Genomic DNA, 26,677 nt, shown 5'->3' on the forward strand with positions numbered 1-26,677 from the left:
TCTCTTCAATCTAAAAACATTTTTTTTCTTTCAAATATTACAAATAACCGAGATATTGATCGGGAAATAGAACAGTGCAATTAGACAATTTTTTTTGAAGATGTCGCAATTTGACAGCTCATTACTTGGACCTGTGACAGTTAGGAGGTTAGTTCAAACCTCAAAATTTACCTCGTAAATTTGGCATTCTTTTTTGCTGAATACAGCTTTCTTTCAATGTTAACTATTAACTGTTAAGTTGTAAGAAAACGTGAGGTTTAAAGCATTTACTTTTCTATTACATTGTTTCGCATTCACCAACGTGTGGAAAACAACTTGTATTCAATATATTCCCCGTTTATTTTAAGAAACCATTGAATTGTATTTAGTCTTTGGTAATTTCTTACATAAAATTGATTTTGTCAACTTCAAAAATGTGAATTTTTGGCTCTGAATTTTAGACGGTTCTGTCCGAGTATGGAACGAAATTTATGATCACTTTGTAGGACTTTCGGTTTACAAGACATCCGAGTGTTTTTTAATGGTTTGGTAAATTGTTTCCACAGTAATATAGAGTTGCTTTCTCGTAGTTTTACCAATTCCTGACCATCTAACTTCACTATTACCTATTCTTCTCCTGAATGGCTTCTTTCATGTCCGTCTCCAGCCAGGGCTGACTGAAACCAGTTTATCCCCGCTATTTTTTGGATGTCAGCGATTTGGAAGTCTCTTTTGGCCCACCAAATGAGTTCTGTCTTGCAAGAAGGCCAGCCCATCTGCTCTGCAAAACAGCGCTTCCATGGTTCTGAGCCTTTTTGTACTCCTCTTCGTAGTAGTTCGTTTGCTCTCCGGAATATATTAGTTGTTTTGTTTAGTTTTCTCAGTGTGATGGCGTGAGCCAGGTATACGTATTCCTCTACGTAATGGAGCCCAATTTGTTTTAATGTCTCTCGCAGTTCTTTCATTATATCTCACAGCTCATCATATCATCATCATTAGTAATGACATCAATGAGCCAATGTGAATAGCTTTGAGAATATCCCCTCCTTCCTCCGTCTTCTTCCGGTGGTTTTTATTTTTCATCTGCTAAGGGCCTTTCTTAGTTCTTTTCTGTTTACTTCTGGTATAAACTTCGATTTCACATGTCTTGCCTGCCAATGTTTGGTTCCATCCCTAGTTCCTTAGTACTTTTATGTTTGGGTTGTTTTCAATTGTTCTTTGTACTAACTGATTATTATAAGACCTCAGGCCCTTTCAACTTTCTTTGGTTAATGTTTTACATAGCTTTCTGTACTTACTTGAATATCTGGCTGTTCTTTTCTTTTGCTCCATCAGTTTCAGTGTATTTATAAGCTTAGTTTGGGTGCTTTTTCTGTTTTTTGCTTACAGCAAACTTTCTTGGTTGTTACTTAGTAATATTCAGCTCGTTCTCGTTATCGATAGCTCCTCCAATTTAATTTTCTTGAGACAATTCAACTTGAGCAATTTTGAGTCTAGAATGGTTTAGTGCTTGTCTGCTATTGACATCAGCATTTCTGCAGTTCCCTTTTTCAACCAGCCTTGGTCGGACCAATTGGTAATCGCTGCTGTATAAAAATGGTTCAAAATGAACACGTCCTGGTACATATCTCGCCTGTTGGAGATTCTGCAAGTTTATTTTCTTTGGGAGTGTATCTTGTAAAACGTGTTCAGGCAATATAGATATTGATGTCAGAGGTATTCCTACAGAATTCTTCTCTGTCGTTTCTGCTTCTTAGCCTATATTATCCAATGTTTTTTGGAAAATTTTGGCGTTAAATTCTCCCATAATGATCTGCAACCTAGCATTTTCCAACCTTTGAGTTTACTCGATATCTTCGAAAAATTGTTCGGCTGCTTGCACTTAGGCCAAGTATATCTCAGTTGATGTGTTCGTTTTCCGAAGTTGTTCACTTGATAAGTACATACTTTCCAGTTTTTCGCAGGGATTATTAGCACCTTTTGACTACTGAAAGTCTGCCACGAACTAAAGGTAGTTTCGTTTCTAACTTCTGCCAAGACTGTTTTCTAAGAAAAGTAGTCCAGTACTTTTTTTTTCTTCTCTTCTTCTTCATCCACTTAGGAACTTCCTTCTATACTTCAAACTGATACCGAGCATTGACTTTTCTATTGCTCGAAATCTGTGAGTGTAGAACACAGGCATTGAAAACTGTAAGTCTTAGACTACTGGGAATATCGTACATTAGGTTTATTCTATAACGTCTTAAAATTTGGAATAATCTAAAAGTCACTTCGAATTATCTATAATGCTCTCCAAAGTCAAATGAATCAAGGTTGGTTGTTCCGAAACGTCACCTGATAAATGTAAATTTATAAAAATATCATTTGATTAGATAAAGGGTAAAAGACTCAAGTTGAATACACGGATTGTGGTCGTTTAGAGTTATTGTACTTGTTTTCCGGTCAACAAACATATTTTTTACTAAAAATGAACAACAACTTTGAGGATTTCGTGACAGGGGCTTTCATTTTATTTATTTGTGTCTCTCTTATATGGTTAGTGTGCTTGTGTTGTGTTAGAGGCAAAAATAAAAGAAGACAACCCAGAAATCAACGAACCAGAAGAGGTAATTGCCAATGTGATCATACCACAGCGTGTTTGTATATGTTAGTATATTATGAATTTCAAATTAAAATTTGTACTTTATTAGGTAGTCTACCTACTTAAGGAGTATATTTAAAGATTTATTTACAAACATCAGACATTTTGTTATGTGCAAGTTTATATTTTAAGTATGTAAAGTATAGCTAACATCCCGATATTACACGTAGAATATATCTTATCTGAAAACTTGATATTTAGTTTTGGTTATGTATACAATGTGTTTCAAAATACGCATTACAAACTTTTTGAGCATGTAGGAAATGTAAATATAAATATAAAATGTTTCAAATACAGTCATACTAACAAATTGTATGACTTTAATTAGCTTAGTAATTTTTTCTTTATTTTAATGATCAATATCTAATTGACAAAATTGTCACATTGGCTATTCTTGATATAAATTTTATTCCTCAGATAACAGTAGAAAATAATGCGTGTTATCTACTTATGTGAAATGTCTTATCTGTAGAATAGGGCTATTTACTGTGGTTGTAGAACCGGGCCTCAAACTAAAATTGCACCGTTTACTTATAAAAAGTTAATCGAATCATCAATCATTCGAAATATGAAACTTATCCGGGCTTATAAGCCGTGGTCCAATGGAATTTCTTCCTGACGTTTCGTTCACATCTGCGGCGGACATTATCAAAGGCAATTACGTAACGGTCGAAGTGCTCTCCCGTGAAGGCTCAACTTTTGAGCTCACTGGCTTTTCTACTTCGATGCAGTGACACCAAGACCACCCCAAAGTTTCTCAGGATCAAAAGGACTTTCCAATCCAACCTCGCTAAGAGAATCTACGATCGGAAGCTCTTTTACGTGAAAGAATACAAGACACTGGCAAACGAATTACATTGGAGCGACTGGGAAAAAGTGGACCGTTTAGCACACGAACGCAGAAGTTTGAAGCTCTGACACAACAGGAAAGAGGGACACCGTAGAATTATTGTTAATCTTACTAAAAAAGAACTGTCTGCTGATGAACAGAGTGTTTTGAGCAAAGAAGGAAATTTTGCGATAGTACCTGCAATGCTGCCGCTGGAGGAAATCATTGCAAATGTGGAGAGTGGAATACAGTTGTTGCCAATACATACCGAAGAGCACACAACAGCAGAAATGTCACGAATTCTGCAGCGAGCAAAGCCCCCAAAAAGCAATCACTCATTTCCTCGTTTTACTTGCTGATAAAGGAAACGCAACAGTGATCATATTAACAACTGACTACGGAGGGAATATCGAAACCCTTCTGGATGTCATAACCTACAAGAAGTTGCCACGTGACCCAACAGCTCGAATACTTAGGACCACAAACAAACTCATTAAAGATTCCACGACTGTCGCTGCTGAAGATATCTCGAAACTCAAGAAGTCAGAGTTTATATCTTGTTTTGTTGTTTTGGAAGGCTTTCGACTGCTTTAGAAGCATTTTGGAGTTTCTCTACACCATTTACACAGGTAGTTTAGAAAATATCACTTGGATTTTAGAAAATATAAGTTGCATCTCAGAACTTAAAAATTGTATTTCAGTATCGTAAATTTGATTTTAGAAAGCGTGAGTTGGATTTCAGATTAGTCTCTTGTATTTCAGAAAAGGTCTGTTGGATATTAGAATAGTTATTTTAATTTCAGAATTTGTCAAGTGTATTTTGAAAAAGGTTATTTAAATTTCAGAACTTTATTATGTTTCTGTGTGTTTATTAGTCCATTTTTTTAATTTAATATCAGCGAATTGTTCTATATGTAGTAACAATTACGAGTTACAAAACGCCAACAAGAATAACTTTGTCAATGAATACAAAATTTACATCCAAACTGGCATATCTTCATTTGCTAAAACTTTTAATAACTTTGTAACAATGACAGCACAATTACCTTTCACAAATGTTAGTATGAAGATTTCTGATATACAACTTTAATTTTCCAAATTACAAATAACCGTGTCAAAAATCCGACTGATCTTTTCTGAAATTCAAGAAACTGTTCTAAAATACAATTTTCAATTTTTAAAATCAAAGTTATTATTCTATTATTGAATGTATCGTTTCCGAAATACAAGTGATATTTCTAAAATCCATCACATGGTTTCTAAAATTCAACTGATGCTTTCTAAATTACATATGTAAATGGTGTAGTGTTTTAAAACCTTTTTAGACTACTTTAGGAGCATTTGGAAGGCGTTTGGACAGTTTAAAGAGCCTTGAAGGTTCTGGACTGCCTTTAAGGCGTTTGAAACCTTGTAGACGGTTTTACAAACTTTTGGAAGCTTTTAAACTGCTTTAAAAGCATACGGAAGCTTTTGAGAACTTCTAGATAAATTGAAAAGCATTTGGAAGCTTCTAGACTGTTATGGAAGGCTTTAGAGACTGCTTGAGAAGCATTTTGGAGTTTCTGTAGTGTTTTAAAACATTTTTAGACTACTTTAGGAGCATTTGGACAGTTTAAAGAGCCTTGAAGGTTCTGGACTGCCTTTAAGGCATTTGAAACCTCGTAGACGGTTTCAGAAACTTTTGGAAGCTGTTAAACTGCTTTAGAAGCATACGGAAGCTTTTGAGAACTTCTAGATAAATTGAAAAGCATTTGGAAGCTTCTAGACTGTTTTGGAAGGCTTTAGAGACTGCTTGAGAAGCATTTTGGAGTTTCTGTAGTGTTTTAAAACCTTTTTAGACTACTTTAGGAGCATTTGGACAGTTTAAAGAGCCTTGAAGGTTCTGGACTGCCTTTAAGGCATTTGAAACCTCGTAGACGGTTTTAGAAACTTTTGGAAGCTGTTAAACTGCTTTAGAAGGATACGGAAGCTTTTGATAGCTTCTAGATAAATTGAAAAGCATTTGGAAGCTTCTAGACTGTTTTGGAAGGATTTAGAGACTGCTTGTGAAGCATTTTGGAGTTTCTGTAGTGTTTTAAAACCTTTTTAGACTACTTTAGGAGCATTTGGATGGTGTTTGGACAGTTTAAAGTGCTTTGAAGGTTCTGGACTGCCATTAAGGCGTTTGAAACTTTGTAGACGGTTTTAAAAACTTTTGGAAGCTGTTAAACTGCTTTAAAAACATACGGAAGCTTTTGAGAACTTCTAGATAAATTGAAAAGCATTTGGAAGCTTTTAGAAGCTTCTAGGCTGCTTTGTAAGCTTTGCAAGGCATTTTAGAAGTTCTACAGGGTGGCCCAAATTGATTGTAACATACTTAAAGGGTGGAAAGTACATAAAAAATAAACTCGAAAGTGTCATATAAACTATGGTCGAAAAGCGCTAGCAAACCCTAAAGTATGTGCCCCAAAAAACAGGTTTTTTTTATTTTAATTCCTAATCAATAAAAACTCAAATGAAATTTGGCAAATTTGTCACCATTTTGAAGTAACAATTTGGAATTTTTTTTTTTTTTTCAATATTCCGAACAGAAACGATTTTTTTTATTTACGCACAAGTTTATAAAAATGACTGTATCTGAAAAACTATGCAAAATGAAAAGAAATGCCTAGACAAACTTTTCTTGGGAAAAAGTATGGGCTATCACATCAGAATGTCCTAAAATTATAGCTTATAGAAATTTGAAGCTGTCAAACTTTTTGAACGGCTTCCGTAGCTGTACGGATTATTTTCAAAATTTGAAAATATTTCCAAATAAACGTACACAACATAGCAAACATGCATTCCAAATGTCATTTGAGTAACTTTTTCGTTTAGGAATTAAAATTTAAAAAATTATCTTGGTGCTTCACCTTTACAGTTCGCTAGCTCCGCTAGAGGGCACTTTTCGACTATAGTTTATATGACACTTTGGAGTTTATTTTTTATGTACTTTCCACTCTTGAATTATCCTACAATCAATTTGGACCACCCTGTATAGCGTTTTGGAATGTTTTTACATTTTTTTAGACTACTTCAAGAGTACTTGGAAATTTTTTGTTCGGTTTAAATTTGTAAATTGATACTTTTATGTAATTTTGCAACATGTTTTTGTCGTTCAGAAGCTTTCAATATAGCAATTTTTTGTCAAAGCAGTTATTAGTTTAGTTTATTTTTAAAAACTCAAAAAGCTTGTTTTGTAAAAAACTAGTTAACCCATACAAAAATAGCAGTAAATAAGCACAAAAAGAAGAAAAAAGCAAAAAAAGCATCAACAAAATCTGTCAAATGACGTGTTTTTGCATAAATCGTTCACATTAGATGTCAAAGGTTTGTTGCTTTTATTATTTACAAAAAGTTGGGACTATCACGATTGGTATGTCTAGTTTACATTAAAACGTCATCACTATCTTATTATGTCTTTATTTATACAATTATGATACTGACAAAAAGTCAAGTGGAATTGTCCAAAAATATCCTACCTTATTACTACAAAATCTATTTTAACATTATTCAATTAAGTAAATTTGAAGTGTTTACCCATTTGTACGATAACACTTGTAGCTATATGGGGGGTTCAAATTTCCAAAATATGACGAGTTTTAATTTAAAACAGTGCCGGACTTATTAATAATTAAAATATTTACCTTCCTGTTTAATTATAATATTTTAATTAAGTGTTCAACTTTTTTTACTTCAAGCTGCTATTTACTTAAAACTAATTATACATAGATTTTTTCAATCCAAATTAAAGAACAAGTGGTACAAAAAAAATGGAACTGATCTGCTTTTTGACCTTTATAATTTTTCGCGCCGTATATGAACGAATATTTTTAGCTGAAGTATTTTCCTTAAATACTAATCTTAAGTTTGCGGCAGCGATAAGATAATGTCGATTCTAAAAACGGATATAAATAGAAACGTTTCTAGACAGTTTGAGCCGATCTGAGAGAATGACTTTTGCCTCCGAAAATACGGGGCCCTTAATTGTAGGCAGTGTTTCCGGTATAATTTACGTAGTTTTGTACATAATGTGGCATTTTTATATAACGAAACAAAGGAAAAAGTGTTCAGGTATGTTCTTCTGTATAATTTATACTTATAATAGTTGAGCTCAAAATTGAAAAAATCGCTTTTGTAAAATATGTTTCCAAAAAATAAGATTAACAAAAATTATGTATTTTAATACCAAAATAGTATAAGTTCGATAGGTTACGAATTCATAGCAAAGTTGATCAAAAATAGGAAAAGTAAAAACCAAAAATTAAATTCTTAATTTGGTCGTTGGTTTTTAATATTGATGAGCTAATTGAAAGTTTTGTCAACAGTATCTAATTGAAGCCAAGGATATTTTCGAAGATTTTTTTAATAATGTTAATTTCATTAAAATAGAAAAACAGTCACACTTTTTTTCGAATTCTAACCTAATTTTCAAAGACACAAACGAGTGATGAAGATCAATTAAAGTTGTTTCCAGTGACAACAGTACTGTCAAAGTCTGGAATTTAATCTTCTTGTGAATATAACCGAAATGTGTTCTATTTAAAAAATTACAACTTTACTACTCCGCAATTTTTACACTGTGCATAGTCTTGACACTCCCGACTAATTTTAACTGGTACAGTAAAAGTATACTGAACGTGGATATTGTTACACTTGATCGATATAGGATTGCAACTCTTGTAGAATAGCTTGTTGTCGTTCCTCATCCTATTGGTAGCGTCTCTCTTGCTCCTCTTTTTCAAGTCGTCGTTGTTCTTCCTCCTCTTGCTTTTCTTTCCGTCGTCGTTCCTCATCCTCTTGTTTTTCTTGTTGTCGTCGTTCCTCTTCTTTTTATTTTTCCTTCTGTCGTTGTTCTTTTTCGGCATCCATCTTTTGTAATATTGTCGCCATAAATGGTGCCAGTTTTTCCTCCATTTTTGCCGTTTGTTGGCTTGTATTTACCATTCACGTACAGCACAATTCTTCACTCACTTATCCCACTTCTGGACACCAAATGTTACACTTTACTGGGTTCTTTTTGATAAGTCAGACTTTGAATAAATACACATACTCAGGACTTGGAGTTCCGTTGATAGTGTCCTCTGGAATCCAAATTGCTCGTTGGGGCTGACGTGCAGGTCCTCTTCTTACTCCTTTAGCCTCCTGAGGATGATAACTTCTGCCACTTTTCCCAAGGATGGCAGGAGGCTGACGGGCCGATAATTCTGGGGAAACAGCGGGTCCTTTTGTGGCTTCGGGAACAGGATAACAGCGGCCCTCTTCCAGTCAAAACATGAAACAATGAAGTAATAAAGCCTCCAATTAAGCAATAGAGATACGCGACTCGCTTAAAATATTTCTGTAGCAGAAATAAGCTTTTTTTCCAAAAATAAATGTTTATTATACTTAACAGAAAATACTACATTTTCAACTGTTTATAAAATACAGTAAATATGACATTTTCGGAACAGCGCACGGAAATTTTTTCCCGATCCCTCTTTCCGTGCGCTTAATAATAAACATAGATATCCATGATACTAGATATCCTATGGCAACCCGAAGAAAAAAAAGAAACGAGTAATGTGTCTATAGAAACGATTTATTTATTAATGACAAATTTTATTTTCTGTCAGTGAAAATTAAGTATTTATGTATTTATTACATTTTGCAAAAATGAATTCAGATTGTGAAGAAAATCGGGATATTCCCGAAAATATCTTACAACGAGCAGCAGAAGTGAGTGCAGATTTATTACCAGTGAAATCCAGGTTGAGATATGAACAAGAATATAACAGTTTTACCGAATGGCGGACTCAGAAACGAATCAAAATTGTGAGTGACGATATTCTTTTAGTATATTTTTCTGAAAAAGCCAACACTATGAAATCCTCCACTTTATGGAGTCGATTCTCTATGTTAAAGAGTTGTTTGGCAATAAAAGAAAATACTCACCATCAATATCCAAAAACGATTGCTTTTTTGAAACGACAAGCTGTAGGATATATACCAAAGAAATCCAAGATTCTTACAGCAGAACAAGTAACCAAATTTTTATGTGAAGCTTCAGATGGAGAATATCTACTAGCAAAAGTAATTTTAGTGTTTGGCATCTTCGGTGCATGCCGCAGAGATGATTTAATACGTTTGAGTTTAGATGATGTGGAAGATAATGGGCGTTTCCTTGTCGTGTTCTTACGAGATGGAAAAACTCACAGGTCAAGAAGTTTTACCATTACCAATGAAAATTGCAAATTCGATCCCTGTACAATTTACCGTAAATACGCAGATCTCCGCCCTAAACATATGGAGAGTAGAAGATTATTTGTTGCATACCGAAACCAAAGATGTTACGCTCAACATGTTGGGTGCCATACTATCAGTGGTATTCCAAAACTTGTTGCAAAATGCCTAAAACTAAAAAATCCCGAAGAATATACCGGACATGGGCTAAGGCGCTCTTCGGCAACCATGTTGGTGGAAAACGGCGGTGATTTGCTCACTTTGAAAAGACACGGAGGATGGCTTTCTTCCAATGTAGCAGAAGGATATATAGAAGAGTCCATACAAAGAAAAATTGAAGTATCACGGAAGTTGTTTAGCCCTTGTAACTTGGAAACTACAACATCTGTAACAGTCAATCAAGAGAACCAAAGCACACACGAACACTCCGCTTCAACATCTTTAGCAGAGTCTTTAGTTCAACAAAAAGAAATGCAAAAGGGATTGAGCTTCAACAATAATACGAATTGTACAATAAATATTACTATTAATAATAACGGTTCTGTCCAAAATTAATTTTCTTAGAATTACCTACTTGTATTTTTTTTGTTAATTTGAGTTGTATGTACTTACATTTTTACTGTTTTAAAAATAAAAATAAATATTCCCGATTTTCTTAATAATTTTTTGCGATATTTTTTGTTTATGTTGATTTCAGGTACCTAAGTATAATAAAAAATACTCGTCCAGAAATGGATTTTCCGTTCTTGCATGACTTCCCGTGTTCGGCTGCGCCTCACAAAAGAATTTGTCACGCGCGCACGGAAAAATCCTCATTTCTGTACTGGTAATGAAATATACTATTCTGAGAACTTTCTATTTCAATACAGGTCAGGAACAATATTTTGTTCCTGATAATAATATTGGATAAGCTCTTGATGATGTGCATTTCTTTGTCCAAAACTAGTCGAGCTCGAATTTGCTTGATGAAAACTTTGTGAGATAGTGGATTTCTACATCACATTATAAAGTAAATCGTTTGATGCGGATTAGAATTCAAACCTTCCACTGTAAATGCAAACCCAAACCCACAATTAATCTATTAGTACAATTATTATCATTACGGAATTCAATCAGTCGGCAAAACAATGAGACTTAAAAAAAGCAAAACCGTTAAAAAGCAATTTGCGATTAGTAGTAATCCGGTACTTGTAAGTACTAACTAATTGTTAATAAACATTTAAGCATTTTCAAGTTTGAATGGTCAAAATAAACAGGCTGAATCGAGTGAAATCGTATTTTCGGTCGTTCAATCCGGCTGCCAAGAATTATTGGTTAGTGCGTGTGCTAATTTTGTTGTGTCCAACCTTTTAGCGCACAAGTGTTGATTGCAATAAATTCATTTTTTTTTCAGTTTATTTGTGCGTTAAAAGATTCCGATGCCGGTTCAGTGATGGAAGTGTGGTGGGCCTTTTTTTGGGTTCTAGCCGTGCTTTTGATTTACATTTTCTTGCTGTGGCGCATAAAGAACAAAGAACGGTTCCAGTACTATCGAATACCGTGCCATTTGCAACAGCTAATGCTTTTTTGTGAGTGTTTTATTTGTTTCTTGCTTTTTACTCTAAAATAGTGAATTGACTCGTTTTATGTTTTGTTGATAGATTGGTAGTTTTTAAGTGCAGCAAAACAATCTGTTATTAAAATGTAAACTATAAAATGATTAGAAAACAAATCTAAACAGTAAATAAACAGAGTAAATCAAACTAAATCTAACAGAGGTGTTGAGTAACACATACACAGTCGTCTCCACAATAAATTGATTTGGCCTTTTTTTAAATATTCCAAAAACGGTCTACATGTTTCGAGCGCAGTAGCAGCTCATCTTCAGGGACAAGTTAGCTGACTGTCATTTTACACGAGGAAACAGCAAAACGTGTGGGTTAATAATTTATAGTTTTCCTGTAATAAAACATTTCGAAAAAAACAATGGAAATATGTTAACCACCCAAACCATTCACTAAAAATTTATTAGGATCCAAGATTAATAGAAATTTGAAATTTCTGAATTAAAGGAAATTTGACGAGTGCTATGTTTTAATAGCTATTTATGTAACCAGTTACGAAAAGATCGATTTTGTGTAACGAATGTTTGTAGGGCGAGCGCAGCGAGGTCCTACAATTTGAATCAGTTCCACAATAAGACATTTTCGAAACGTGTTGAATACATAATTTTTTCTAACTTTGACCAAAAAGCTGTGAAAACCATCTTTTAAAATGATTTAACACAAATATTCACTTTCATAGCACCTTGTATAAACTGTGACAACGACATGTTATGATGGATGTCGCCCATATGTTTCTACGGAAATGCATAAAAACAGGGAGTGATGAAATGAACTTTTCATAACTAGTTACATAAAGTGATACTTTTCGTAACTAGTTACGAAAAGTAAAACGTTTTGTCACTCTAATCAGTTTTGAAAAGTGTCATTTTATATGCCAAAATTAGAAAAATCGTTTATTCTTAATTATATATTTTCAAATAAGTAACCTAATACAAACTTACCTTAATTTTGAACAGGGAATAAGCTAAAATTATAAAAATAAGGGTGTTTTTCAGATTTGAGAAACTTGACTTTGCGCCGTTTTCAAAACTAACATTTTGTGGTCAATTTTTTACTATCCCGTATCATTATTTTTGATGTTTTTCTGCAAAAAGAACATACTATGTTTAACACTAAATTAAAATTGTTTGGGGCTGAACATATAAAATTTCACATAAAATAGTAAATCGAGAAGTTAATTAAATAAATAAACTTAGAAGCAAGTTGACATTTACTTTTGGTTAAACCGGATTTGTAAATATTTGCTCCTAATAAACTTTTTTCATAAATGTTTCCATGGCGTATGGGCTCTGTTTGTGACTTGGTAAGAATCTTGTATCTTGTTTTTTTATTAAAATTCGATTATTTTAAAAAATAAAAGGAATTTGGTTCTACTACACCATTTACACATGTAGTTTAGAAAGCGTCAGTGGAATTTTAGAAACCATAAGATGGATTTAAAAATATCACTTGTATTTCAGAAAAGGTACTTTCAATTTTAGAATAATAACTTTGATTTTCGAAATTGCAATTTGTATTTCAGATTAGTCATTTGTATTATAGAAAAGGGCAGTTGGATTTTAGACATGGTCATTTGTAATTTGGAAAATTAAAGTTGAGCAAAAAAAGTAAATAGTTTAACGAATATTTTTGATAACATTGTGGTTTAAGCAGTTCAATGAAAAATCGATTTATCTCGAAAACCGTTTATTTTAGCGAAATAAAGGAAGAGTACAATTTTTCGATAAAAATGTCAAGAGTATCCATTAAGGCGTTTGCAGCTGAAAATAATGACAACTGTCAAAGTTTAAGCAAATTGTGTCTTAGGTCCAGTTAGTTCCTGCCTTTCGAAGACGAGATACCTGGTTTTCATGTCAAATAGAAGGTCTTTTTCGATAAAACATTAAACCCAATAATGATACAAAGTGTTTCAAAAGTAACGGCCAAAAACGTTAATTGGAAGGCAGTTCTTTGGGGCTCAATATTTCCCTTAAGAGTGACTTTAAAAAAAATTATACAGTGCGTTTTTTTTAACGCGCAACATAGGATTTTACGTGTTAAATTTTTAAGCCCATGTTAGACCATGTTATTTTGGAACTACAAGTATAAAACTTGACGGGTGTGTCTTTAGTACCCTGAAGCTTAAGTAAGTCTACCAATTTGGTCTAAAAAGTGATTTAAAACTGGAAAAAAATCATTTTTTTTCGAAAAGATTTTATCCTTTCATACTCCCTGTATGCATTGTTGTTCCTTGTTGTTTTTGATACTGGCAGGGCAGGTAGCAGGTAAAGTGACTTATTTTGACTGCATCACGACCCGACATCTTTTGAACGTCAAAAGGGCATTTTATGATTGTTTGGAATATACTGTTTGGCTTCAAACGGAGGTCAATTTGAACAATTCACCTATAAAAATACTTCTTTTGTTCTTAACTTTCTTGATATAAAGTTAATGATCACCCTGTTTTACTTTCTACGCCAAATTTTACCTGCTACCTGCCCTGCCAGTATCAAAAACAACAAAGAACAACAATGCATACAGGGAGTATGAAACGATAAAACCTTTTCGAAAAAAGATGATTTTTTGCAAGTTTTTTTAACACTTTTTGGGCCGAATTGGTAAATTTACGTAAGCTTCAGGGTACGAAATAGCCACCCGTCAAGTTTTATACTTGTAGTTCCAAAATAACATGGTCTAACATGGGCTTAAAATTTAACACGTGAAATCCTATGTTGCGCGTTAAAAAAAACGCACTGTATGAACAAATCGTATTATTTTGACCTCCCCTGCATGCCCCCGAGAGATTGTCATATAGTTATGGGACACCCTGTATATTTTATATAAATTAATACACCCGATGGGCGGGTTTTTTTGCTTAAAGTGATATTATAAAAAAACAATAACTAATAACCACATAGAAACACAAAAAAATCTGAAATTGAAATAACGCATTCTAAAATACAAGTGACGAATCTGAAATACAACTTACGTTTTCTAAAACCAAATTTACGATAATGAAAAACAAGTTATAGATTCTGAAATCCAACTTATATTTTTAAAATCCAAGTGATATTTTCTAACTACATGTGTAAATGGTGTAGTTTGACAGTTTTTCAGAAAAGTATCATTTTTAGAAAACCCCACAACACTATAACCTTTACTTTAGCCTGAATAGATTGGAATAAAACAGCCTGTACCAAATTCAATGTCACTGTTACACATTCCCTTGCCAATTTTATTTCCTTTTGGTTGCGTAATTTAAAATTAAATATTAACAAACTTCTCCAGTCACCCAGTTGATAGTAGTGTGGTAGTGTCTGGTGTGTAGTTTGCTATGGAACTATGGTGGGATTTCGTGTGGTTCCTGGTGGTCATTACCATTTACCTGTTCCTGGTTTGGTTCATCAAAACCCGGAAATCCTTCAAAAACTATTGCAGGATACCTGGACACGTGCAACGATTTATGATTTATTGTGAGTTTTCTGTTGTTTATGGAATGCTTTTACCTACCTTTGAATCGGTTTTATTTTTAAAATGTCACTTAACAACTCAAGTAGGCACGGTTCAATGTCAATGCTAAAACGTGTAATACTTGCCATTGTTTCAGCACTTTGCTGGTTATATTTGAAATAAGTATGTTATGAAATAATAGACCAACATTTAATGTGTTTTTTGACGTTGTGTTTGAATAATTTACAGGGATTTCCCTTGCAATTAAGTTTCTAGCCAACTGAACTATCAAGTAAATAAAATTACACCTATCTATTTTCAAATCACGTGACCGCAATGCTAGTGCTAATTACTATTCGCAATAAACAAATCCTGTTCTCAAACAAAAACAGACTAGACCATGAATACCATACAAAATCTACGACCCATTAATTTAAAAGTTATCTCTATCAGCAAAGCATAATGTTTACTTTGCTTGATTATTATTGAGTTAAGACAGTCGGGATTTTCCTTTATCAGTGTTAGGTTTTTGATTTCTGTTTTGCTGCCGTTAGTCAAATATTGTTAAAGAGTAGAGAATGTTCGAGTTGTGGTTCCTGTTTGTGGTACTGGTGATGTTTTGCTTGTACGTTTACGTGCAATGGAAATTGAAACACGAAGAACGCTTGCTTAGTGGTTACGAACCGATTACCGGGATTTTTTTATTGGGTACGTTTGGTTTCCTTATTCCAGGACGAGGTGTAAACATATCGATTAGGTCACATTCAAGTAAGTCTATAAGGAAACAGGATTTGCTTCTTAGTATTGGTGTAATGCCTCTTTCACAATGGACATTAACATAAACGTAAAGTTAAGTTTTTCAAACTGTTGGTTCGACAGAGGAACATTTCTATGTAAAACGTTTATATTTTGTTTAGAATACAATAACTTTACGTTTATGTTTATGTAATTATTATGTTATGTTGGACTCTATTGAATGGAATACAGGGTAATTCAATTCGACCCTCACCATTGGAATCTCGGAAAGTATAAGAGATAAGAGAAAGTTTAAATTGGGGCAAAGTTGCTCAATTTAAAGTTAAACTAAATACAGTTTTAAAAATTTCGATTTTCCTAGTACTTAGAGTCGAATTTATGTGATTATTTCCTTCCTATCAATTTTGACCAATCGCTATCAAGAATTAGTATAACAAATGTAAATTTTAAGTGGAAAAATCACTTAACAACTGTCAACTTAGCTGTCAGCAGTTTTTCCGGAAAAAAATTCGAAAAAATTTCACACTCCTCCTTTTTATTTTTATATTTTTCTAACCTTATTTGAAGAGATATACCAAAACCGAAAAAACATTTTCATTGCCAGTTTTGATCAGCTATACGATGACGGTTTCGTATTTGACGCCAGACGTTTCGTCTGTCGGCAGTCATCATCAACTTTCTTTTTTCTTATGGGCGACATATTAAATTTTTAAACGTCAAATTAGTACGTTTAATTCTGATTTCAGTGATGTATAACAACTTTTGATTTGCTTCATAAACGACGAAATAATTCAATAAAGACCAATTTTACTTCAATAAGTTGGCTTTGAATTTATGAACATGACTTGACAGGATCTGTCAAACGCGACTATTCAGAGAAAAAAAATTAATTGATAGTAGTGCATTTCAATTCATTTTTTTTTCAAATGAAAAACTTTATTACTTACTTTTACACATTATTTTTATTTTAAGATTTTTATGAATTTTATGAAGAACTTTTATGTTTCCAAGTGAGTTTTCTTAAGTTTTATTTTTTCTATAACGTTAAAAGTTAGATCAACCTTGGATTTTTAAAAAATACCAAAATTTAGCACAATTGAAACTGTTTCCTAAGATACTATACTGACCGCCGCCATGTTGAATTTAAACCTGTCAAGGTGGCCATTTTTACTAATTTTGGCATGAAAAACACGAATCCGGTGTTCGTTTTGCTGTAGTGTAGTAATGTTCAGACTGCTGACTCAAACCGTTTTCGAGAGATTTTGACGCCCTCTAGCGACCAAACGGGACAACATAACAGTGCGCACTAAACGACACGTGATATCTCACCGCTCTCTATACTAGAAAGCCTAAAATGTCACTTTTAATGGCGGCGTTAGCGGTTTTCGTTTTACACACAAACGTATGCAGATGCAGTAAAAAATATGTTTTTTTTAAATTGTTTCGTGTAGTTGATTGCAAGTTGTGAGTGAAAAATCAAAGAAAGGTCCATTCCTGATCCAGATATGTATAGATAGAGCTTTTTATACACAATCAAGTCCAGCCTAAACAAATTGGTTAGAACAAGAAGTACAACACACAGCAAACTAGTTTAAACATTGTTCAATACAAGAAAATCTGTAAATCCTTGAAACTAGGCAAGCAAAACTGGTAAATGGTTCTTATGTTATTACCAAGAACATTCATTCAAAATTAGTTTTGTTGCTCTCACAATGAAGGATGCTTTAAAATAAAACTCACATACCTGCGCATGTAACAAGTACCTAATAAATTTACTGTACTAGAAAACACTTGTACGTACCACTCAGTATAGTGTTGGAGTAAAATCATCCCACTTCGAAGTGTTCAACCACTATTGAGTTAGATCCGGTTCTTTGTAAAGTAAAACTGACACGGTTAGGCTTTTTCCTGAATTGCTGTTACAATGTGGCTTGAAAAACTTATGAACGGCAGCAAACAAAAATATCTTATGCAAATAACCTCAAGTTTTGATTTTAAACTGTAAAAATTCATCTAATCCTCAAAAAACTCAATTTCTACAATACAAACAAACGCAAACTGTCACCACTATTTCCGCCATATTAGAATTTTTGACAAGCACTTTCTAGGCTTTCTAGTATAGTAGGCGGTGGATAGCTCCATTCATTAGCTACCTACGATCATATGTCTACGAAATGTTTCAAATAATCAACTGATTTTTGGAAAAATGCACCGACATTTTCATCAAATGAATGGTTTTTTTGGCCTACTATAATGAGGCCGCCACCATATTGGATTTATATGTGTCAAGAGGCCATTTTAACTAACTTTGGCATGGAGAACATGAATCTGGTGTCTGTTTTGCTGTAACTGCCGCCATTTTGTCATTGACTTTAAAATTAGGGCATTTTTGACGGTATTCAAAGCCAGCCAAAGCAAAATTAAGTTTTTATTGATTTGAATTGTCACTTATAAAACAAATCATAAGTTGGTGTCGTATATCACTGAATTCAGAAAAAAATGCTGCGTATAGCTGATAAAAAGTGGCAATGAAAATGTTTTTTCGATCTCTTCAAATAAGGTTAGAAAAAAATAAAAAACAAAAAATCAAAATTTCAGTTTTTTTCGGATATCGTCGGAAGTAATTGGAAAATCGTAATTTTTAAACGGCATTTGGTTCAGTTTTAAATTGCGCAACATTGCCCCAACTTTTTCGTATCTCTTATAGTTTCCGAGATCCCAATGGTAAGGCTCAAATTTAAATATCCTGTATAGAGATTACCTTATTAATTTTTTATGTTTCACCTATACGTTATGAATACATAATACCTTGGAAACATTGTAGGTTATAGTGTTCATAACAAACTGAGGGCATTATAGGCGGGTGTATAATAATAACGCCCCGAAACCTTTTTTAATATTAGCAATAGCATTTTTATGCTTTCATGCCATAAAAACTACGTATATCCTAACTTAGGATGCTCTTGACTTTTTAGGTAATATACTTTCGTTAGCTTTTGCTGCATTTTCTTTTATATTTTCTAAAATGGCTTTTGCTATTTTCACTTACTGACAGGACTATCAAAGTCAAGTAAAATAAACAGTAAACAACCTCAATGCCAGAAACAGTAAATAATTGCTGAATTAGGTGAAACATAAAATATTGTATGCACCACAGGCGTTAGGGAGAGTATAATGTCCTTCAGGACATTAGGTTCTCTCTGACGCCCTTAGTACAATAAAATAGCTATTTTTGTGTAGATATTAATAATTTAAGTTTTATTCACTTGGTGGTGGATGATTGATTATACGGGGTATCTCCAAAATTAGCAATACGGTTTTCACAAATCTGGGCTCGATTTCTGTGCAAATAACGATGGAGTTTCTGAACTACCATGGGGATTTTAAAATATGACAATTTGGAACCCTTTTTGTATTTTCTTTATTATTACCGACGCAGAAAATTACAAATGATTTCCAATAGGAAATTTTACTTTAGAATCCAAAAATCTAATCATTGACATTGACGTTTGGAGTTTTTTTTCGAAAAGTAACCACATAACTTCAAGAAAATCAATATTTTTGAAATTAGAAAAAGAGATCTTCTAAAACAACAAAACATGTGTGTTCTCTTTTTTATAATAAATGTAACTTTTAAGACATAAATTACAGGGTGTTCTATTTGGTAAAGCCCTAATATAGTAGTGTTCTATTTGGTAAAGCCCTATAATTTCAAAATGGACTTGTATAATACGATTTTCAAAATTGTACAGTTGATAGATTATACAATTGTATAAGAACAGATATGATACGGTTATTTTACAATACCTAGTTATAACTCATAAAAAACTCTAACAACGTGATACACTCTGTATACAATAACGGTCAATTGAATACACCGCAAGTGTAAAATCGCTTGATCAATATTTGTTTTTCCTTATTTCGATGTTATGTGCTACTTTATCAAAAAATATAAAAACGTGATTAATTTAGAGTATTCCAGTTAATTACATATTATACACGATGTTACATGCGGACAGAAATTAGTAAGAGTACAACCTTAATTATGGAAGAATATGTTACAATAATACTCGTATGTTTTAACCCCATTTCCCGCCTAGATAGGAAAAAACTAGTATACATATCTAGAGCTCAAGAATTTGTGGTAGGATTTATTCCGCACCTTTCAAAGACACCCTGTATAATATAGCTGAACCCTGTAGAATGTGACAGAAACCCGCCATTGTCAGCTTTTTCTGTCACATTCTATCAACTCTTGAGAATTCCGTTCCTTGCTCTCAAAATTAGGTGCCAGATGTCATTCCTGTCTTTCTATCAAACTTTAGAAGGCCTCAGGCATTTTTCTAATAATTCTGGAAGCTTTTGGCATTTTCTGAATAATGTTTGACAAAAAAATCGTAGGGATTCTAGAAGTCTCTGGCTATTTTAAAAAACTCATGGAACATACAGAGAGTGGGTGGTTGTGTCAAAGTTGACAAGATTGCCAAAAATTGCTTTGACAACAAAAATTTGTATTGTTAGTTTGGAACATTGCAAACACATTTCATGTCAACTTTTGTACTAAATTGATGGAGTTTGTCAGCTGGGCAATACCACGATTTCATTAAAAATTTCCAGAGGCTAGAAAAGTGACAGGAGTTTTTAAATACTATTGAAAATCTCCCAATAGAAGAACTCCCCAAAGAGAAGTTTACAATAACACAGGATGTCCCTGTGCTACCACAATGTTCTTCAGGCCTAAATATTACTATCTAACTCAACTTACCTTAGTCCAAAAGTGGATGATGTCGGAGTAACAAATTAGTTTAAGAGGGTGTAACCTGTAGTACACTCAGTATTTAACTATAAATTAAAATTCTTATTCTCTAACCTAGTTTACCCAAAAATGGGTTACCCCAAATGGTGGTATACCTTGTAAGAGTAGTAAAGGTTGAACCAGAGTCACGGTTTTTGGGATATTCGAGTTTAAAAAATTCCTGTCATGGTCATGCTTAAGTTAAGTCTTATGCCTCTTTTACAATAAACGTAACATAAGAATCAAACGCAAACTTTATTTTTTTCAAACCCTTTTTTTGTTTATTATGGAAAATATATCCCTACGAAATAGAGGCAATTATTAATTTGCTGGCATCCAGTCTACTATGCTGGAATAAAGGTTTTGTTCTTTGGTTTTCTAGCTCTACAGGGTGGTCCAGTTTTAAGTGTCAATAATTCATCATTCGATAGCCAATCAAAAAATAAGTTGACTTGCATTATGTCATTTTCTAAAAAACGTTTTCTAAGGAACATACAGTCCTCCAATCCGTCCGTTTTATAGTGTAAAACTGAACATTCAAGACTTGTGAGAGTCCAAATTTGTACTGAATAGTCTAAAAACTTGCTATTTACTACTAGGAATAGTCTTATAATTCGTTTTCTCACATTGCCATCCTGGTCGAGTGTCTGAAACTGGATTTCAAGAAGTAAAAACAGTCCGGAAATCAAGACAAAGATTGTATTGTGCATGAAACCCCTTTTTTTACTTCTAAAGATAATCTAAAAGTTGACTTAAGCTAGAACTGACTTTACTAAGACTAAAGTGAGTCCAAAAGTCTATTTTCAGGACTTTAATTGGTGTACAACTCAATTTTCTGGACCGGAACAAGTCTAGAAGTAAATTCAATTTTTGGACTATTTCGTTTCTAAAAATTAGTTCTCAAGACTAATATCGTAGGATTTGGTACCAAAAATGTTTACTTTTTGACTTGAAGAAACTTGACTTTTGGAAATAGTCTTAAAAAGCACTAAAACAGTCTGAATTTCTTAAAGATGCTACAATTTACTGCACTTATGAGTTTAGAAGTCAATTTAATAGTGAAGAAGCTTGAAATGACACTTTCAAGACTATGGACAGTGTACAAACTGGCTTTTAGGCCTGATAAGTCAAAAAATTCGTAAAGATAAGTCGTTAAAACAATCTAGATTTTTAAGAAATAATTTTTATCTCGAATTTTCAAGTCGATTTAATAGTGACAAAGCTTGGAATGCCATTTTAAGTCTATGAAGAATGTGAAAATTGTTTTTTAAGTTTGCTGTGTCAATAACTTGGTGAAGATAGTCTTGAAACTCGATTTTCCAAGCTGAAAGCAATTTTGAAGCACTAATAATAGTCCAGAATTCTGAGAAAATGAAAAGCAAAGTAAAAAACAAGAAAAGTTAATTTTCAAGATAATTTTCATGAATCTAATATCAATGTTTTCTATCTAAGACTATTTTCAAGACTAAAATATTGAAATTTGTCTCAAAACTATGAAAATTTACTTCAAATGCAAATTTTAAGATTCTGATGTTACTTTTCAGTAGTTCATAGTCACCTTTCGGTGTTTAAGTCAATTTTTAAGGTTTAAATGTATGAATTTGTAGTCAAAAATTCTAGAAAAAGTAGTTTTTTATATCTACAAATCAATTTTCAATATTAAAGTGTCTCGATTTGCATGAAAACTGGTTACAAACACAATTTTTAAGCTTCTGAAATCAATTTTTATTTTTTCTAAGTCAATTTTCAAAACTAAGTCTTTCAGTTTGTCTGGAAACTATGAAAACTGGCTACAATGAAATTTTTTAAGCTACTTAAGTGAATTTTCCGTTTTCGGTCTTTGAACGTAGTAACTGAATTATCTCGTAAACGAAGTTTTAAATCAGAATTTTATAAGAGGTAATTTCTTTTTCATCGTGAACAATGAAATTTTAAAAAACTGTAATTTTTTAAAAATATCTAGAGGCGTAGAATATAAGGCAAAAACCTTGGCAAAAACATTAAAACCATCTTCCTGTCTACGGTACTGGATAATTTTGGCAAACGTCATTCATAATGAGTACTAATTTCATAAGTGCTTGTTCCAAATTTGATCAAAATTGCTCCAACGGTTTGACAGTTATGACAAAAAAACGATTTTTTTAAACAGAAATTTGAAGGAATGTATTTTACTTAGAAAGCATTTTTCAGGAAAATGACATAAAGCATGTCAACTTATTTTTTAATTGGCTATGGATTGGTGAATTATTGACATTTAAACTGGACCACCCTGTATAGTCTGTCTGATGAGCCGTAATACGGCGAAACCAACCAGAGGATTGGGACTGATAAACATTACCATTTTTTATACTACAATACAGTTATTATAATATTTTTTTTGTTACAGCACAACCGGATGAATCCAACATTTACAACATCAGCAGCCGGGTGCAAGGTTCGACGCACCAATACCCTGATGCCTATATTTCGGTGGATCACATCGCCATCACGAATGAATTGAACAAACCGCCAAAATACGATGATGGTAAGTATCAAAAACTACGCATAGTTTCCAATTGCTAATGTTTGTGCGTTCCCCAGCACCTCCGTCTTATGACGAAGCCATCAAACTGGCAACGGCGCAGAGCAACTCAATCCAAACGTTCCAAGCAGAAGAGGCGACTCGACAGAATCAACCTCAGACCAGTACTGCTACCGCATCTGTGGTACCAGCAGTCCCAAGTCGAACGACTGAATAAGGACTCCACTACTTTAGTACTAATCATGGTTAATGTGAACATTACAAGCTCAATGCGTTTTGAGCTTGAATTTTGTAAATTACTAGGCAGTAAATGAAATAATAATAATAATTATCGTGGCCATGAAAGCATTGTATGAATTCTGTAGTTTGATCAGGAAAAAGAAAGTGGTGTGTAAGAAAATGTTCCTCTGAACTAAAATATGTAAAAACTTTATCTCTTTCTTTCAATACCTGTTTGTTGGAAGTGAAATTATCGCTTCTTTTATTGTGGGAGTAATGCTCATTTTTATAGGATATTCAATTTTAAGTATTATTTTTTAAATACTAAGCATTAGTTGTTAAAACTAATTATTCATTGTGATATGTCCTAAATAGGGTGCTACCTACGTATTGCGTAGTTATAAGTATTTTATACGTATATCGTAAATGTTATGTGAGTAAATGTGACGCCATGTAGCTTTTTTTGTAAAAAAAAGATATAATCTTATACTGTTACAATAAATGTATGTTTTAAGATTAAAATGTTTTTCTTGCTGTTCCAAATGCCAGTATAAAAGCAGAACAATAGAAGGCTAGAAATGATTAAAACAAAGTGAAAAAACTATTCAATTTAAAGTATAGAAGGAAAATAGTATATTATTCAACGAGCTTTTTATGATAGCCATTAATCCCTAAGGGGGATGTTTACGTAACGAGCCGCAGGCGAGGGACGCAAATCTCCCGTGGGATTAATGGCCATAAAAAACGAGGATAATACTATACTTTGTCCACGACCACTGTCCATTACCACTAATGCCAAGTGCAGGCAAATTAGAAGTTGATAGTCTTTTATGTAGATACTGTTTCTTTCTCATGCTAGTTGATTTAACATAATAAAATAAATTTTCTTGTTGATACAAATATTTTTTATTAACAACAGTGGAACAGCAAAGTCACTAAATCATATTCATTATGTAATTTTGACCTAATAAATATGATTTAGTGTACTAACCTAAATTAAGTTATACTAATATATAATTAACAATTTCTAACTAGTACCTACATAAGGACATACTAAAAAAGGTTTGTCGGGATACATTTTAATTTATAAACAGAAAATTACTTAGAATTATTGATTGTTACATTAACATTGGAGCAATTATTGAAGTTTATAGTAGGTATCGGGTTAATATCGAAATTATGTGTGGAAACAGTAGAAATATTTTGAATATTTGCAACTAACTTTTGGGTGCTTTGTATAGAGTTACTGAGTTTTTCAGCAGTGGTAACCTTATTAGTCATTGATTCGTCTATGTAGGATTCGGCCACAGTCGAGCTTTTCCATCCGCCATGTCTCTTCAGGGCAGTTATATGCCCCCCTGCGTCAACAAGCATTGTAGCAGAGGAACGGCGAAACGAATGTCCAGAATACTTTCTGGATTAGGTAGGTAATTGTAAAAAGGATGCGATATTCCTACCCATGGCCGTAAATTTGTTTTTTCCAATTTTCTGTGCAGCACACTTTCCGTTTTGATACGACAGAAATAAACTATCTAACTTGGTAACTCTTCCGCGTAAATCAATATATTTTTTGCAAATTTCATAAAATTTGCCGGTTATTATAAATTTTCTCGATACGCCTGTTTTCGTTTGTGGTATGGTAACCAGCAAAATTGAACCAAGATCGTTTACATCTGCAAGTTTCATAGAATAAAGTTCATGTCCTCTGCAAGCACCCATTATGCCCATTATAAGGGCAACCTAAATCAAGACACTAAAGGATAAATAATAATGAGATGGTTTTTATATTTTTTTTACCTTTATTGCAAGATACTTTGTGTCTTCAGCATTATGTAAAAATCTATTGACTTCTTCTGGAGTAAAAATAGCAGCTTTTTTCGCTTGAAATCCGTGATTTATCCTTTTCAGTAAGGCTCGTAGTTTAGCATAAGTTTCAATATTTATGGAGTGGTTGATGTCTAGCGTACTCCTTAGCATAGAATAGGTGGTCCACAATGTAGATGGTTTGTATTTCGTGGACAGTTCATTGAAATAAACCAATAAAACTCTCTCAGAAAATGAATTAATCTGCTTAGTACTTCTCCAATCCATGAAACTTTTGTAAGTTGACAAGTACAATGATTTCGATTTTTCTGGTAGCAAATTTGTACTTGTCGTTTTGGCAGCCTGTATAATTTCTGGTGGAGTGCAACCTGGTTCCGTATCACTATCCGAACTCATTTTTAACAAGAATTACTGCGAAAAAGCAAATATCTCTTATAAAATTACTAAATTAAAATTGAAATCCGCCATAACAACTGAAATGTCAAACTCGATACGATTAGGATCGCGTTTAAAATGGCCGTCGGTGTACAAGTCGTGACAGAATTTGAGAAAAAATGGATCAGGTGAACAATTTATTTACATAACTATATGGTCGCATGTGACAAAGGCCACGATGCGCACACCAGCCCTATTGCTGAACGCACCCCCAGCGTTGCCTCCTACGACCACAAGGGCACTGACGTTGTCAATGTCAACTTAAAAAACCACAGAACTAAGGACGGTCATACACCAAAAATATTTCAAATATAAATTATGGAATTTACCTAATGATTTGGCAAACTCCTGTACTGTGTTATTGCGGTGTATTTGTTAAGAAAATGGTATTCTGAATTAGCAGTAATTGCAAAGACATAAGTGGATGGGTACATGCACAGGTACATGCAAGAAATACCGCATATCCCATGTTTTATGCTTGGTGTGCAACCACCTTTAGGTCGAGAGGGAATAATGATCATTATTCCTCTTCATTAATCACTCTGACGCTATATGACCTTCATTTAGCTTCTGTCAACACGCTGAATATTAGTACATTATTGGTTGGTCGTGGACAAAATAATTTAATTAAGCTGGAAGTGAAAAAGTAGATGAAATATGAAAGTAAATTGCTAAAACTATATGCTGTGCCTCTAAAAGCAAAATCATAGAAGTTATTTCAATTTCATATTGTATTAAAAGTTACGCCCTTAGAAAATTAATAATTTATCATACTATTTATGTAATTAGTTTGAAAATCTGTATGATTGCAAATTACTAATTAATAATAATTACATACTGTCATGATTATTATCATCCTGAAGATGAGATTTACTCAAATCTCCCTCACCTCCTAGTTGCATGATAATATCGTCATAACTGGCATCAGATTCACCCTGACCATTCATTCTAATATTCTAGTAAATAAAGAAAATTTAAATAAATAAGCTTGAATAAAAATTCTATTATAGGGATGCCAAGTTATTATTAAGGTAAATAACTAAACCTATCTAACTTACTTTCTACCTAAAAATCCTGCTTCTAAATATATCATTGAAACTACAAATATCTTTAATACAAAAAATTACAAACTACTTACAACTAATACTCTTCGTCAAAGAGTCCAAATTGTCCAAAATAAACCGTCAGTTGACCAATCTTCTTCTTTTCCGTTGAGGGGATTTTTAACTGCAAAGGCTGTATCTCGGTAACAGCCGGGAGGCCTCCTCGGTTATCGATTTAACCACTTCCGGAATAGGTCCTCTATCACAATCTGCTCCATGTCATAACGTGGACTAGACGGTACAATTGCTGGTAGCACTCGGTATTACACTCAGTAACTTCCGTTCCGGAAGGAAACAGTTTT

At 33.2% G+C, this 26,677-nt stretch overlaps 1 protein-coding gene and 1 long non-coding RNA gene across 2 annotated transcripts in view; one reads left to right on the forward strand and one right to left on the reverse strand.

Annotated features, from left to right (window-relative positions):
- LOC145725203 (uncharacterized) overlaps positions 1-23,535 on the forward strand; it is a 59,639-nt gene extending 36,104 nt beyond the window's left edge. Inside the window, exons 2-4 of the mRNA XM_081973853.1 lie at positions 11,083-11,257; positions 22,660-22,797; positions 22,854-23,535. Of these exons, the coding sequence (XP_081829979.1) occupies positions 11,083-11,257; positions 22,660-22,797; positions 22,854-23,011 (471 nt within the window). The 3' untranslated portion in view covers positions 23,012-23,535. The remainder of the gene's footprint in view (positions 1-11,082; positions 11,258-22,659; positions 22,798-22,853) is intronic.
- On the reverse strand, positions 12,602-15,193 carry LOC145725206 (uncharacterized). The gene is made up of 2 exons (XR_014177191.1): positions 14,783-15,193; positions 12,602-14,715 (listed from the first exon to the last, which is right to left on the reverse strand). It is a non-coding gene; the product is annotated as an uncharacterized LOC145725206 (long non-coding RNA).
- Positions 23,536-26,677: the final 3,142 nt, after the last annotated feature.

This window comes from Ips typographus, linkage group LG2 (genome assembly GCF_016097725.1).
Source record: "Ips typographus isolate SLU linkage group LG2, UJ_Ityp_2.0, whole genome shotgun sequence".
NCBI classification, from domain to species: Eukaryota; Metazoa; Arthropoda; class Insecta; order Coleoptera; family Curculionidae; genus Ips; species Ips typographus.